The 16,558-nt window shown below is 48.2% G+C and overlaps 1 protein-coding gene across 3 annotated transcripts in view; it reads left to right on the forward strand.

The window, feature by feature from the left end:
- Positions 1–16,558, forward strand: part of FARP2 (FERM, ARH/RhoGEF and pleckstrin domain protein 2) — a 100,693-nt gene that overhangs the window by 77,454 nt on the left and 6,681 nt on the right. For all 3 annotated transcript variants that reach the window (XM_084778619.1, XM_084778621.1, XM_084778620.1), the window contains exons 15-21: positions 4,577–4,666; positions 5,208–5,341; positions 5,993–6,074; positions 8,954–9,191; positions 11,006–11,136; positions 13,847–13,915; positions 15,095–15,184. In XM_084778619.1, the coding sequence (XP_084634745.1) occupies positions 4,577–4,666; positions 5,208–5,341; positions 5,993–6,074; positions 8,954–9,191; positions 11,006–11,136; positions 13,847–13,915; positions 15,095–15,184 (834 nt within the window). The remainder of the gene's footprint in view (positions 1–4,576; positions 4,667–5,207; positions 5,342–5,992; positions 6,075–8,953; positions 9,192–11,005; positions 11,137–13,846; positions 13,916–15,094; positions 15,185–16,558) is intronic.

The raw sequence follows: 16,558 nt of genomic DNA on the forward strand, positions 1-16,558 counted from the left end.
AGCCTGGGACCACCCTGACCACAGATATAAGCTCTGTCCTGTGGGGAAGCCTGGGACCACCCTGACCACAGAAGTAAGCTCTATCCTATGGGGAAGGCTGGGACCACCCTGACCACAGATGTAAGCTCTGTCCTATGGGAAAGTCTGGGACCACCCTGACCACAGAAGTAAGCTCTATCCTATGGGGAAGCCTGGGACCACCCTGACCACAGATGTAAGCTCTGTCCTATGGGAAAGTCTGGGACCACCCTGACCACAGAAGTAAGCTCTGTCCTGTGGGGAAGCCTGGGACCACCCTGACCACAGATGTAAGCTCTGTCCTGTGGGGAAGGCTGGGACCACCCTGACCACAGATGTAAGCTCTGTCCTGTGGGGAAGCCTGGGACCACCCTGACCACAGAAATAAGCTCTATCCTATGGGGAAGCCTGGGACCACCCTGACCACAGATGTAAGCTCTGTCCTATGGGAAAGTCTGGGACCACCCTGACCACAGAAGTAAGCTCTGTCCTGTGGGGAAGCCTGGGACCACCCTGACCACAGATGTAAGCTCTGTCCTGTGGGGAAGCCTGGGACCACCCTGACCACAGAAATAAGCTCTATCCTATGGGGAAGCCTGGGACCACCCTGACCACAGATGTAAGCTCTGTCCTATGGGAAAGCCTGGGACCACCCTGACCACAGATGTAAGCTCTGTCCTGTGGGGAAGCCTGGGACCACCCTGACCACAGATGTAAGCTCTGTCCTGTGGGAAAGCCTGGGACCACCCTGACCACAGATGTAAGCTCTGTCCTGTGGGGAAGGCTGGGACCACCCTGACCACAGATGTAAGCTCTGTCCTGTGGGGAAGCCTGGGACCACCCTGACCACAGATGTAAGCTCTGTCCTGTGGGGAAGCCTGGGACCACCCTGACCACAGATATAAGCTCTGTCCTGTGGGAAAGCCTGGGACCACCCTGACCACAGGTGTAAACTCTGTCCTGTGGGGAAGGCTGGGATCACCCTGACCACAGATGTAAACTCTGTCCTGTGGGGAAGCCTGGGATCACCCTGACCACAGATGTAAGCTCTGTCCTGTGGGGAAGCCTGGGACCACCCTGACCACAGATGTAAGCTCTGTCCTGTGGGGAAGCCTGGGACCACCCTGACCACAGATGTAAGCTCTGTCCTGTGGGGAAGGCTGGGACCACCCTGACCACAGATGTAAGCTCTGTCCTGTGGGGAAGCCTGGGACCACCCTGACCACAGATGTAAGCTCTGTCCTGTGGGGAAGCCTGGGACCACCCTGACCACAGATGTAAGCTCTGTCCTGTGGGGAAGCCTGGGACCACCCTGACCACAGATATAAGCTCTGTCCTGTGGGAAAGCCTGGGACCACCCTGACCACAGGTGTAAACTCTGTCCTGTGGGGAAGGCTGGGATCACCCTGACCACAGATGTAAACTCTGTCCTGTGGGGAAGCCTGGGATCACCCTGACCACAGATGTAAGCTCTGTCCTGTGGGGAAGCCTGGGACCACCCTGACCACAGATGTAAGCTCTGTCCTGTGGGGAAGCCTGGGACCACCCTGACCACAGATGTAAGCTCTGTCCTGTGGGGAAGGCTGGGACCACCCTGACCACAGATGTAAGCTCTGTCCTGTGGGGAAGCCTGGGACCACCCTGACCACAGATGTAAGCTCTGTCCTGTGGGGAAGCCTGGGACCACCCTGACCACAGATGTAAGCTCTGTCCTGTGGGGAAGCCTGGGACCACCCTGACCACAGATATAAGCTCTGTCCTGTGGGAAAGCCTGGGACCACCCTGACCACAGGTGTAAACTCTGTCCTGTGGGGAAGGCTGGGATCACCCTAACCACAGATGTAAACTCTGTCCTGTGGGGAAGCCTGGGATCACCCTGACCACAGATGTAAGCTCTGTCCTGTGGGGAAGCCTGGGACCACCCTGACCACAGGTGTAAACTCTGTCCTGTGGGGAAGGCTGGGATCACCCTGACCACAGATGTAATCTCTGTCCTGTGGGGAAGGCTGGACCACCCTGACCACAGATGTAAGCACTGTCCTGTGGGGAAGCCTGGGATCACGCCGACCACAGATGTAAGCATTGTTGGCCAGCTCTCATTGCTGAAAGTTTATGACACTTGTGTCAAGCCAGGGGGAGATAAGACTTTTTTTGTTTTTTTTAAGATGCCATTAGATTTGAGTTTTTAAGAAAGTTTTATGGCCTTTAATCCCAGCACTCGGGAGGCAGAGGCAGGCGGATTGCTCTGAGTTCGAGGCCAGCCTGATCTACAAAGTGAGTCTAGGACAGCCAAGGCTACAAAAAGAAATCCTGTCTTGGGGGGTGAGCGGGGTGTGGGGGGGAGAGAAAGAAAGTTTTATGGTACAGAATAACATAAAATGTGGAAGGTTAGGGGCTAGAGAGATGGCTCAGTGGTTAAGAGCACCGCCTGCTGTTCCAGAGGTCCTGAGTTCAATTCCCAGCAACCACATGATGGCTCAAAAACCATCTACAATGTGATCTGTTGCCCTCTTCTGCAGATAAAGCACTCATATACAATAAATAAACCTTTAAAAAATGTGGAAGGTTAGAAAATAAAGCGAGCTGCTCTGCTAGGGAAGAGAGCCACACTGCACACTCCAGGGACAATGCAAAGATAACAAGGGGTAGAAGCTGGGACCAGGACTTTCACATCGCTGCCAACGATTTGAGAAGAGCCAATAGGAGATGTGCACATGGCTTCTGGGGAGAGGATGGCAGAACTGGACTCTGGGGGATGTTGGCAGGATGGATTACAGTGGCACCTCTCTCTGAAGGGTAGAAGGCACTATACCCTTGTAGGCACTATTCCGTGGGCACTTGAGAGGAACACACCTCATTGCTCCTTTAATTCTGGAGACTATGAGAGACTATTGCAGCCTGTCTTGAACTAAATCAAGAAGAGAAGATACAGTCCCCAAACATGGGCCTCCAGTGGGATCTCCTTGGCCACTTGCTTCTCCTTATGTGGCCAATGAGGCATATGCAACTGCGTTTGCATATTGTGGTCCAAACCCAGCCAGTCACTCTTCCTCGTCCTAGAACTGCCTCAGCCTCCCCCCCACCCTGCCCCCATCTCGTGGCAACAGCTGGTCTTTCCCCCTGGCTTAGGCCAGAATTCGTTGTAGTCACTTTTGCTGCCTCTGTCAGTAACACATCACATTCACACTGGCACCATCTCATTGGACTTGTAAAGAGGCCTCTTGAGACTCCTGCCTGTCCCTCCAGGTGTGCTTGCATCCTGCATACAAGCATGTCACAATGCATTCCCATTGACCCCAAACACTCCAGAGCACCAGGGGCAGATGGCTTTCTTTCACCCCCTTTTTACTAGCTCACATCACTTTCTGTTCCTTGACGTTCGCCCTTTTTGCTGGCCCACTCTGTCCACTCCAAGTGAGTTTGTAGCCTGATCACGTTCTTCCAGGCCTTCAGGCCTTCGCACTTTGTACTCTCCGTGACTGTGTTCTGCCATGATTTGGAGCACCTTGTTGACTTTGAGTGTTGCATTTGCACAGTAGACAGACACCCTGATGGAGATTGATGACCTTCTTAGGCAGGTGCATCTTAGGCCCTGTACCAGCAAACATAAGGGAAGCTGCCAAACACCAAGCCTGAAGTTGAATTGGGATCTGTTCCCACACTCAGGAAGTACATCAGCTAGCTCGGCACTCTGCCATAGGCACACTCAGAATATATACTGATAGGGTTTTTTGTTTTTGTTTCTTTTTGTTGTTGTTGTTACTTTTATGAGGTTATTTTTTTCATTTTTTATTATTTTTTTATACTAGCCCAAGTTTAATTACTTTAATCATATGCATATGTATTTTTTTTTATTTCTACTTTGTTGATGGGTGCTTTCTCTGCATATATATATGTGTACCATGTGCATGCAGTGCCCACAGACGCTATCAGATTCTCCTAGGACTGGAGTCATATCATGTGGGTGCTGGGGTTTGGGCCTGAGTCCTCTGGAAGAGCAGCCAGGACTCTTAACCACTGAGCCACCTCTCCAGCCCTTAATCACATACATGCGTGTTTAAACATACTCTCATAGTTCTATATCTTTTAACCAGCTTCATCAATGGCAGTGATAGAGGAACATAATTTCATTACAAAACTAGTACATCTCAGTCCTGTTTACATACATTAATACTTAAATAGCAATTATTTTCTCCAAAGAATAACATATAATGAGGGGGAAATACTGAGAAAAGTAAATCTCCAGACTAGAGAAACAGCAATGTAGCTAAGAGCATTTGCTGTTCTTGCAAGGGGACTTAGATTCCGTTCCCAGCATCTCATGGTTCATAACCACTTGTGACTGAAATCTAGTGACCTCTTCTGGCCCCTGCAGGCACTTTTACACATGTAGTACACAACCATACATTCAGACATACCATATACAAGTAAAATTAATCTTTCACAGTAAATTCCCTTAGGAATTATGGCAGAATGTGTCACAAACCTCAGACTCCTTGAGTGTGACAGGGTAGCATGTCCCCAGAAGTACACTCACAGCTCTCTCTGCCTCTTGCAGCAAATGCCAGAAGACGAGGCCTATTTCATAGCCAAGGAGATGCTCGCTACAGAACGAACGTATCTGAAGGACTTAGAAGTTATTACTGTGGTATGCAACCTTAGTCCTTGCCCGTTTATTTTCTTAATATGTTTTAAGTACAAGGATGGATGCTCCATCCTGAGAAATGTCTTTGACAATCTTGAGACCTATGTATGAAAATCCTGTTGAATGTATTTGCTTTACATCATGATGCCTAATCTTGACAGATGGTAGCACACACCTTTAATCCCAGCACTCAGGAGGCAGAAGCAGACAGATCTCTGAATTCAAGGCCAGCCAGGGCTACACAGAGAAACCCTGTCTCAAAAAAACAAATAAAATATAAATAAATAAATAAAAAAGATTGCTGCTGTCTTAGCTTTTCATGAAGCTGTAAAGCTTAGAATATATCATCTGAGAGCTCTGAGCTAGAATTGCCTTGTTTATATTTGAAAACAAACAGTTAACAAAGAGTGCATGGACTGGTGATTTAAGGTATCTTTATAAACTGGAGGAACCTTGCTTAGTGTCATGAGGTCACAAGCCCTCGCGGGCCCAGCCTTTCAGTGCCTAGCTGAGCCTCTCTCATCATGCCAAACTCCTCCCGTAGTGGTTCCGAAGTGTGGTGATCAAAGAGGATGCCATGCCTGCAGCCCTGATGACCCTGCTTTTCTCCAACATCGATCCAGTCTACGAGTTCCACAGAGGCTTCCTGCATGAGGTGGAGCAGAGGCTGGCACTCTGGTAACAATGCTGTACACCCAGTGGTACTGTTTGCCCGGCTGCCACCACAGGGGAGTCTCACCTCCTGGCATTTCCATGTGGCTGGCTCCCATATCCTAGGCCTGAGCTGCACACTCTGGTGGCACCTTGGGCTGGGTGCCCTGGCACAGCCTCTGAGTCCTGAGCTCTCCTTGGGTAGTTCCTCCCTTCGCACCATCACTTGCCTCAGGAAATCCTCATCTTCAGAAACTAATTCAGAACAAGCATTATTTCATTGGGGTGTATTTCAAAACTATATTGGGCCAGATGGAATAAAGTTTAATAACAATAAATTTAATTTTCCTATTCCAGAAATGAGAATAGGAGTAATTTAAAAAAAAAAAAGCAATCAATTTTCACCTGGCCACCATCATACTTAAGTGTTGCTGTCAGTTTAAACTCTTTCCACCTCAGAACTCCTCCTCATTCACGGCTAGGTGTAATGACACACCTGTAATCCTAGTGCCAAGGAGTCAGAGATAGGAGAACTGTGTGGGGGCCCAACTTCAGCTACATAGTCAAACCCCATCTCAAAAAAATGGACTCTGCTCTGACTACAGCAACTTTTAACCATCAAATCATGTTTTCCATAAGCTTTCATGGGATTTCTAAAACTTGTTCCTTTAAATCCAGGGAAGGGCCCTCCAGTGCCCACTCAAAAGGTGAGCACCAACGAATTGGGGACATCCTCCTCAGGAACATGCGTCAGTTAAAGGTAAGAAAGGCTATCTTCAGGCCTCGCATAAAGCTTGAGTGAGAGCATGTCTGTGCTGTTCTCAGAGCAATGTGCCCATCATGGCAGCATTCCCAAGGGCAAGTTCCTCTTCCCCATCTCCACAGCCAGACTCCCCTCAGAAGAAGGTTTTTCCAGCACAGCATGTGCCTCAACTCTCCCCTCAGCACAGGACTCTGAAGAATAAAACTGTCCCTCAAACAAGGCTCTATATTTAATCATAGTGTTGTCTCAATAGTGTGCTCCTCAAAACAGTGTTCTTCAAAGCAGTACCCCAATAAACACACAGCCCATCTTGGAGGTTCCTGAAAGGAAGGTTTCTCATACCATGGTTTCCCTAAGAGACTAATAGTCACAAGAGAATCTCTTCATAATAGGCATTCTTAGAGGAAGCTCCCTCAGAGTTGCCTCTCCCTCACAGTGCAATTCCTAGCAAGGTTTCTCTCAAAACATCAGATCCCAGGACAAGATGTCACCTAAAATAAAAGCCTCTCAGAAAAAAAGGCAATGTTTTCTTCAAAAGAGTCGCTTTTCTCAGAGCATTGGTTCCTCAGAAAGTGTTTTCAGGAGGGGCTTTGCCCTATGGAACAGTTTTCCTTTCAGAAACAACACTCCTTAGACCGGTTCCCCTCAGAATACCTTTCCCTAGAGCATCCTCAATACCTCAGAACAGCGTTCCACAGAAGGACGAACCCCTAAGCATGTGTCCTGTCAGCATGGTGCTCCCCAGAATTAAGGTTCCCTGCTGGTGCAGCCTTCCTCTCTGTAGTGTTCTCAGAACAGCGTTGCCAGGCTGGAAGACAGCTCAGCAGTTAGAGCACGTGTCGTTCTTGCAGAGGGCCTAGGTTGGTTTCCAGGCACACACAGTGTGTCTTAGAACCATCTGTGACACCACTTCCAGGGGATCTGGTGCCGACTTCTGAGAGGGCATGGTGATGTACACACTTTTTTTTTTTTCAAGACAGGGTTTCTCTGTTTAGCCTTGGCTAGCCTAGAACTGTCTTGTAGACCAGGCTAACTTCAAACTCACAGAAGCTCGCCTGCCTCTGCCTCCCAAGTGCTGGGATTAAAGGAGTGCACCGCCACCACCCTGCTGGTGGTATACACTCTTAATCCCAGTATTTGAGAGGTAGAGGCAGGCAGAGCCAGGGCTTTGTAGGAAAACCCTGGCTCAGCTGGGTGTAGTGGTGCATGCCTATAATCCTAGCAGTCAGGGAGGCAGAGGCAGGCAGGTCTCTGAGTTGGACGCCAGCCTGGTCTAGTCCAGGACAGCCAAGGCTACACAGAGAAACCCTGTCTCAAAAAAACATTTTTTAAAAAGGAAAGAAAAACTCTGTCTCAAAATAATAACAACAAGCCGGGCATGGTGGTGCATGCCTTTAATCCCAGCACTCAGGAGGCAGAGGCAGGTGAATCGCTGTGAGTTCGAGGCCAGTCTGGTCTACAAAGTGAGTCCAGGACAGCCAAGGCTACACAAAGAAACCCTGTCTCAAAAAACCAAAACCAAAAACAACAACAATAATAATAATTCAGGGCTATCCTGAGCTACACACTGATTTTGAGGCCAGCCTGAGCTACATGACACCTTGTATATTTTTTGGGTTTTTTGTTGGGTTTTTTTTGTGGGGGGGGTTGGTTTTTTTGTTTTTGTTTTTGTTTTTGTTTTTTTGTGGCTGGAGAGACAGCTGTGGATGCTGGGAACCGAACTCTTATATTTATGGTTGTGAGCCTCGCCTTTAATGTCTGAGCCATCTCTCCAGCCCTATTGTTTTTTAAGAAGGAAAGAGATAAGGCTTTCCCCAAAAAATGGGTCTCCTCAGAATAGCATTCCTTCAATAGATTACCGTTCTTCCCTCCCTCAGCATTATTTCTCAGAAATTAGTTCCCCTCAGAATAGGATTTCTTGTTCACAGCGTTTCTTTCTGAATGGAGTTCCTCACAGCAGGTTTCCCTTCAGAATACCTTTCCCCAGAGCGGCATTTCTCTCAATATAATTTTTTAAAACACTTATGAGCAGGTTCCCCTCAGAATGTCATTCTCCCAAAGCATTTGCCTAAAGAACTTGCCCACCAAACAGCGTCCCTTGGAATCAGGGTTTATTCCAAATATCTTTCTCTAGCACACTTACCCTGGCACAGGCTCCTCTAAACAGGGTCCCAGCGAAGCAGCCCCCCTCAGAGCAACACTCCTCAGAACACATTTCCAGCATAGCATTACCTTCAGACAAGATTGTCCTCAAATCATGCTTTTATCCAGTGCAGAATTCTCCTCAGAACCCAGTGCCTGAAACAGAACTCTCCTCCAGCATTGGTACCCCTCAACACAGGGATCCCCTCAGAATATCATCTCAGGACAGAATTTCCCAAAAATGGGGTTCCTCCCTCCCTAGTAACTGAGTCAGCACTGCACGTGGGCAGAGCTCAAATGTGGGTTAGTTCTTGCCCAGAGCTCAGTGTGCCTCCCAAGGTGAGCCCACGCTCTCCTGGCCTCTGAGGTCCGTCCTTTATCCATAAATGAAGGAAAGGCTCATGGTTTTCCAGCACATGAGGTTACAGGGAGGGACTAGTCAGCAATGGTTGTGTGTGGACCAGCTGTGGAGGAGCCCTGACCCCTGGGAATGGCCTGAGGTACACCCCAGGGTAAAGTCCATTACAGGGAAAGATGGGCTTCTGTGGAAACAGATGCTCTGGCTTGTTCGTATCACACTATCCGTCCCTGCTATGCCCTGTCAGCATTTCCAGCTGCTAGGTGAAGTCCCACGCTGGGGATTCTGCCCAGGCAAACAAGCTGCTTCTCACTGACACTCTGCCCTATTGCCATCACGTCTCTTTACGTAAACATTAGCCTTTTGTCCCCAACAGGACTTTACTAGCTACTTCCAGAGACACGATGAGGTCCTAACAGAACTGGAAAAGGCCACAAAACACTGTAAAAAGCTGGAGGCTGTCTACAAGGAGTTTGAGCTCCAGAAGGTCTGCTACCTGCCTCTCAACACGTTCCTGCTGAAGCCCGTCCAGAGGCTAGTGCACTACCGTCTGCTGCTGAGCCGGCTGTGCAGTCACTATGCACCTGGGCACCGTGACTACGCCGACTGCCACGGTGAGAGTGGGCACTGGGCTTTGAGGGGTACGTAGCAGGAAAGTAGGAGCGGGAAGAGTAGACTACCCTGGCTCTACCTGAGGAGGGCTGACAAGCCCAGCAGTCAGAACTGGCTCCTGGCCTTTCCCTCTTCTCAGCTGCTTCAGGGAAGTGGGTTCCAGGCTGTACTGGTTCGGGGCCCGCCTTTCTGTTCCCAGGCAGTAGGGTACTATGACCAAGGTGGTCTCCTGTTGTCAGGATCACTTCAGCTGCCAAGAGGGCACTGGGGCATCGGGAGTATCCTAGAATGACCCGTTCTCTGTGGGTGTTTCTGTCCTGGAAGCCTTGACTCTAAATCTTACCAAACATTTGAGCCAAATGGCCTACTAGAAGTTTCTGACATATATGCACTATCTGGGTTTTGCTGTTGTTAAAGGAACATGAATAAAATCTAACTCTTGTTCATTTACAAATAGAACTTTCAGTTATAGTATAAGTTCAGTACAGGAGGTTTCTGTCTATAAATCATTGAAAATATAATTAGCAGCTGGGCGTGGTAGTACACACCTTTAGTCCCAGCGTTCAGGAGGCAGAGGCAGGTGGTCTACGAAGTAAGTACAGGACAGCCAGGCCTACACAGAGAAAAACATATATATACTGGGAGTGGTAACCAATGGATGTAATCCTAGCTAGCTACTTGGAAGGTTGAGGCAGGAGAACCATTGGAACCCCTTGGAGCTGGGCTTTCAGTTGGTTGTGAGCTAGAAATTGAACCTGGGTCTTCTGTAGGAGTGAGTGCTCCCAAGCAGGCTAGCAGAGGCAGAGCCAAGGCCGTGCAGATGCTCAAGGTCTGCAGACTGTAGCTACCATGGCTCATAGTCACACTGTGATAATACTGCCAGGTTCTTCCTGATGTTTCAGTGTTGTGTACATACCATTTGTAGAAGAAATGTGTTTATGGTTTGTCAAGGATGATGATTTCTCTGTGTCTGCTCCTCTTAATTTGCTTTTGCCTCTGAAAGCTACAAGCACCCTGTAGGAACAGTGCTGTCCTGGGACTCCACGAACACTGTCAGGGTGGGGCTGAGAATAAGGGGGCATTAGTCAGGTTGGGGACTTTGTCAAGCTGCTCGTGGAGGGGGTCTGGATAAAAGGGGGAACTGGGAACTAGAGAGATGACTCAGTGCTTAAGAATACTTGCTCCTGTTGCAGAGGACCCAAGTTTGGCTCCCAGAATCCACATTCAGATGGCTTACAATCTCCTTTACCCGGCTCCCGGGAATCCAGTGCCCTGGTCTACACTCAGATATGACCATAATCACACACACACACACACACACACACACACACACACACACACACACACACTTGAAGATAAAGCTTCTGCCGGGCGTGATGGCGCACGCCTTAATCCCAGCACTCGGGAGGCAGAGGCAGATGGATTGCTGTGAGTTCAAGGCCAGCCTGGTCTACAAAGGGAATTTAGGACAGCCAAAGCTACACAGGAAAACCTTGCCTAAAAAAAAAAAAAGAAAAAGAAAACAAAAACAACAAAAAGAGCTAATAGTGTTTTGCATTATTCACAGAACCTGCTCTTTCCACCAGCCATGGTGGCGCTGGTAGACCACTTGCTTCAATGCAGCCAAAGCTTCTAGGGTGTCTGCAGGGTTAATGCTGGAGCAGGGGCTTATGCCAGTGGCCTGAGCCCAGCACGGACTCTGAAGGGCCTCAGACTAAAGCCACCCTATAAAATAGTGACTCTCTCACAAGGCAGAGTGTCAGGGTGGGAGTGGGTTCTTGTTCAGGGGTCAAGACTGAGGGACCTTTCCACACAGAGGCACTAAAGGCCATCACAGAAGTGACCACTGAGCTTCAGCACAGCCTTACCCGGCTGGAAAACCTACAGAAGCTGACAGAGCTGCAGCGTGATCTGGTTGGTGTAGAAAACCTCATTGCTCCTGGAAGGGTAAGTGGCTATACTTGGGGAGGATTTTATGCTTCCTATCTCGAATTGAATTTTATTAATGTAGCCCAAAACACCCTTTTAAAGCATGTGATCTTTAGTGTACTAACAAAGTTATGTAGTCATCATCACTAAAAAGAAACCCCAACCGGGTGTGGTGGCAGCACCTTTAATCTCAGCACTCAGGAGGCTGAGGCAGGCAGATCACTGTGAGTTCGAGGCCAGCCTGGTCTACAAAGCAAGTCTTGGACAGCCAAGGCTACACAGAGAAACCTTGTCTCGAAAAACCAAAAAAAAAAAAAAAGGAAAGCTGGCCATGGTGGTGCACGCCTTTAATCCCAGCACTTGGGAGGCAGAGGAGGGTGGATTGCTGTGAGTTCAAGGCCAGCCTGGTCTACAAAGTGAGTCTAGGACAGCCAGGGCTACACAGTGAAACTCTGTCTCGAAAAACCAAAAAGAAAAAAGAATGAAAGAACCCCCAAAAAGAAACCCCATCACCCTAAAAAGAAACCCCAAGACCCAGTAATGGTGCTCATTCTGATAATATGCAGTGTAGAAGAGCTACCTCACAAGGTGTTGGAAGACTAAAGAAAATACAAGCACCGTAGCAGGAATGGTGGCTCACATCTGTAATCCCAGCACGCACGCTGAGGCAGCAAGGCCTTTAGGGTGAGGCCAATTTAGGCTGCATCATGGGACTCCATCTTAGGATCTGGACTGGAAAGCAACAAAATAATGCTTGTAATATTTTCTCCCCTCTCTGAGTTGTGTTTTTACCCTCAAGACTTGTATTGTTTATAATATGAAAACTTTTAATCATAATAACATTCAAGTTATCTTTAGTTGCTTGCACCTTAGATGTCATATACTAGAAAGTATTTCCTAACCTGAGTAAGTGCCTATTTTTCTTCTAATCATTTTTCTGGGTCTTATATAACCCAGGCTGACTTCAAATTCACTATTTAAAGATGACCTTGAACTTAGTCCTCCTGTCTCCACCTTCTGAGTGAGGGACTACAGGTGTGCAGAGGGAACCAGGCCACCTGGCTCATGCAGTGCCAGGGATAAAACATGGGGCTTTGTGCTGATGGCAAGCACCCAGTGAGCCACACACCCAGCCTTGTCCCAGTTAGTTCACTTTTACTCCCTTGCACATGGATATCAGGCTGTTCTGGCACATTTGTAGAATTGTCTTATAAAAGTTCTGTTCCGAGGGTTGGTGTGTCTCCTGGCTGTGCACTGTCACCAGATCCTTTTGCTCTTGACTCAGTACTGTTGACATCAGGACTGGAGTAAGACGGCTTAGTAAGTGGCCCTGCCAAGTACTAACTACTGCAGAGGCTCAGGTGCAGGATGGTAGGCCTTCCTGTACCCTGGGGAAAGAGCCCTCTAGGAGTTGTTTCTTTGTCTTATGTCAAAAGCATGCAAAGTCCCCCTTCCTGTGCCTTACTTGGTATATGGAGCACTGCACTCACCCAGGCTTCAGTCATTTTGCGTTTTATTGTTTTAAAATTATTTGTATTATCAGTATGTCTGGCTAGCAATCAATTAAGACACAGACATTTGTTATATTTAAAATAGCCTTAGGAACCGAGGGCAGGGCAGATATTAATCCTCTAAACTACTTTCCATAGTGGGGCAGGTATGGGATCCCTGCCTCAATCCCATGCCATTTGCTTTTAATAATTTCTATCAGGCTACCTCCCATCTATACTTGCTAATGTTCTTCATCTGGGCTGGATTCTCCATCTACACCGCCATGTGCTTCTCCTCCATCTAACCCATGGCAGCCTTCCTCTCTTCACTTCATGTCTCTCTCCTTTCTCCTTGTGGCTGTCTTTTTTACTTTTCAGAATTCCTCTCTCTCTAAGCCCAACCTACCTCCTTTGCCCTGCCCGGTGGGATAGCTTTTTATTAAGCAAAAGGAGAGTCACAGAGACAGTAAACAGTAATTAACATCAAAATGTATCAGACCATCCCCCAACAGCCTTTCCTTTGACTTTTTTTGTTTGTTTGTTTTATTTTGAGACAGGGTCTCACTATGTAGCCTTGGCTGGCCTATAACTCACTGTGTAGATCAGGCTGGCAATGAACTCATAGAAATCTGCATGCCTCTGCCTCCTGAGTGCCACCATACCTGGCTCCTTGACTTTCTAAGCCTTTGTGGCATTAGGTTATTATACTTTATTCAACACTCAGTGCATGGCAGCCAGCTCTAACCACCCAATAATGTTTATGGGGCTCTTTCCCCTTCCTGTACCTACTTCTGCCTTTCCCACGGCAGAACCCAGATGGAGTCTTCATGACCTAGTCTCCCAGTGTCTCCCCTCTAGAGTGTACCCACTTGGAAGCAGGTAGATGACTGGGGATGGACTTGGTACCACCAGGGGAGCTAGGTGTACTATTGAAGAGTGGGATGACTCTCCCCGAGGGCTATCACCTAGAAAGACTTAAAGAAGCCAGCGAGGCTGCCAAGATAGCTTAGCAAGGAGAGGTACGTGTGTGTAGGACCGACACCCTGGTTTGATCCTCAGATCCCACAACATATCAGGAGAGAACCAGACCTGATAGATGTCTTCTGACCTCACGCATATGCTATGGCATGTGGACATAAGCATGCAAGCTAGAGGTTGCTATTGGCCACCATGACCTTTGGCCTCACTAGCATGTGTGTGTCACAGTTTTGTTCACTGGCTCCCTGGCTGTCTTTCAGGAGTTTATCCGGGAGGGCTGCCTTCACAAGCTCACCAAGAAGGGCCTGCAGCAGAGGATGTTTTTCCTGGTATGTTTTCCCACTGTACCCCAAAATGCACCTCCAATCTGGGAAGAAATCTGGGTATACTTCTTCCAGGAACCTTGGCCTTCTGCCCTCTAGCTCAACCCCAGGACGCTTCCTAGCAGGTGGCAGCTCACAGTCACATGGGAACTCAGGAGGGCTCTTAAGAGTGAGCAGTAGGAAGCAGCGGCTTTGCCTACTGTGGGGCTGGGGAGCTGTGCAGTGAGGGAGCCAGCCTGGAGCAAGAGTGAGGTTGAGGTATGTCGAAACCCTGAAAAATCTCATCTTGAGACTGACAGGAGGAGGACCTTTCCTGCTGACGGCCTATATGTCAATACACAGATCCGTTCGGCCAACACCTCTGCCACCCTTGAGGTGGCACACAGCCTGGTGACCAGGTTAAACTTCCTCTCTCCTTATAAGGTCAAGTCCAGCAAGGACCTGGTATTCCTCTTCATGCAAATGAGGCCCCGCCAGTGATGTGCTGTCACCCCAAAAGCCTCTACCCAGTCCCCAAAGGAGGTTTAAATAGCTGTTGTTCTCCTTGGTTGTTAATGAAGCTGTCTCCAGAGAAGGCTGTTTCTCGTGCACTCACTGCCAGTCCAGATCCTGGATTGTACCCACCCATCTTGGTCACGCTTCCCAGCCCCAGCCCAGCCCAGTGAGCAACCAGCCTGAATACCCCAGGGGAAAAGCAGAAATAGCAGGGGGGCATTTGTTCCTATCCTACATTCTGGGAGGATAAGCAGAGCCAGCCTAGAGTTGTCCATGTGGCTATAGAAATGTGCTGGTGGCCCAGTGACAGCCAGAGAGTCTCAGTGCTGCCCTGGGAACATGGACACAGGACCTGACCTGGTAAGCCTTATTTTACCAGGCTTCCTTTCCAAGTGCTCCAGACTTGAGCCATGTAGGCGAGGACTGGCTGACACCAGCAGAGCTCCTGGCTGCGTCTATTATCTAGGCCAGATTAGAGGCACTGGGGGCTGGCTCATGGGGCTACTACATAATCTGGTCGAAGAGGATCAAAAAAGTGATTTTTTCCCCTAGCAATCTCCAGTAACTTGCATAGATCTGGTAAACACAGATAACGGCCATCTATAGTTCATCAGAGTCTAACTACACTTACATTGAAACTTTGCTCCCTGTTTGTACAATTCATTATCTAAAAGGCTTTTCCTTCCTCAGTTCTCAGATATATTGCTGTATACAAGCAAAAGTGTCACAGGGGCCAGTCATTTCCGGATCCGTGGCTTCCTTCCACTCCGCGGCATGCTGGTGAGTGGCATCAGGCTTACCTGCCACACCTTCCTCACAAAATGGCAAGTCAGAGGGTCTTCTCAGTAGTGAACAGACCAGGTAGCAAGAGAATCTGTTGGATTTTTCTTGTTTGCCTCAACTCCTCCTGGCTCTTCCTCTTCCTGACCCCGAGATTGCATGATATTCAACCAATGGGCAGTTTTCTTCAGATTCTAACTATAGTCCCCTTCTGCACCTCATAGTATGTGCCTACTTTCCCCACAACTTGTGGGTTTGGTAGTCAGCTAAGTGTAAGATTCCCATCCGGAAACATCTGTCTCACGGACGGACACAAGGCCTGTGTTCGCTGAACTATGCTTGATTCAGAGCTGGGCCTGAGCCATTGATGTCACTGCTGGGAGCCATCTGAATACCCTGCATATGTGCCCACAAGGATGTTTGAAAGGGGGTACCACTGACTTTAGTGTAATACAGTTTATCAACTTTGCCTTTGGGAGTTAATAAAACCCCTGATTAAGGGCTGTAGAAATAGCTCAGTGTTTAGGGGTACTTACTGCCCCTCCAGAGGACACAAGTTCAGTTCCCAGCACCCATGTCAGGCAGCTCACAACTGCCTGTAACTCAGGTACTAAGGGACTCAATGCCATCTATGGGCAAACACACTAATAATAATAATAATAATAATAATAATAATAATAATAATAAAAAAATATAAATATAAATATTTTAAAAATAAAGAAGGGCTAGAGAGGGCTCATCACTTGATTCCAAGCATACATATGGCAGCTAATAACCACCTGTAACTCTAGCTCCAGGAAATCAGTGCTATCTTCTTTTCTCCATGGGCACTATATGCATGTGATGCAGAGATATACATGCAGGGGAAACACCTATATACATAAAATAAAAACACCTGGTTCAGTGGTGCATGCCTGTTATCTCAGCACTCAGGGAGGCAGGGTAGGCTGATCTCAGTGAGTTCAAGGCCAGACTGGTTTATAAACTGAGTCCAGGACAACCAAGGCTACACAAAGAAACCCTGTCTCAGAAAAACAAAACAGTACCCACCTCACCCAAAAAAAAAAACCAAAATCTGAAAACAAATTTTGGAAACAAAATTTAAAATGCTGTTTAAAGTTGCAGAGAGTCAGCCGGGTGTGGTGGCACATGCTTTTAATCCCAGCATTAGGGAGGCAGAGGCAGGCAGATTGCTGTCAGTTCAAGACCAGCCTGGTCTACAAAGCGAGCCCAGGACAGACAAGGCTACACAGAGAAACCTTGTCTCGAAAAACAAACAAAAAAAGTTTCAGAGAGTCAGGAAACTGTCTTTCCTTCATGTAGACCCTGGAACCTGGCCTGAAACTTTCCTGGAGACATTGATGACAAGGCCAA

The sequence above is a fragment of the Acomys minous genome (assembly GCF_964271855.1).
Source record: "Acomys minous genome assembly, chromosome: 4".
NCBI classification, from domain to species: domain Eukaryota; kingdom Metazoa; phylum Chordata; class Mammalia; order Rodentia; family Muridae; genus Acomys; species Acomys minous.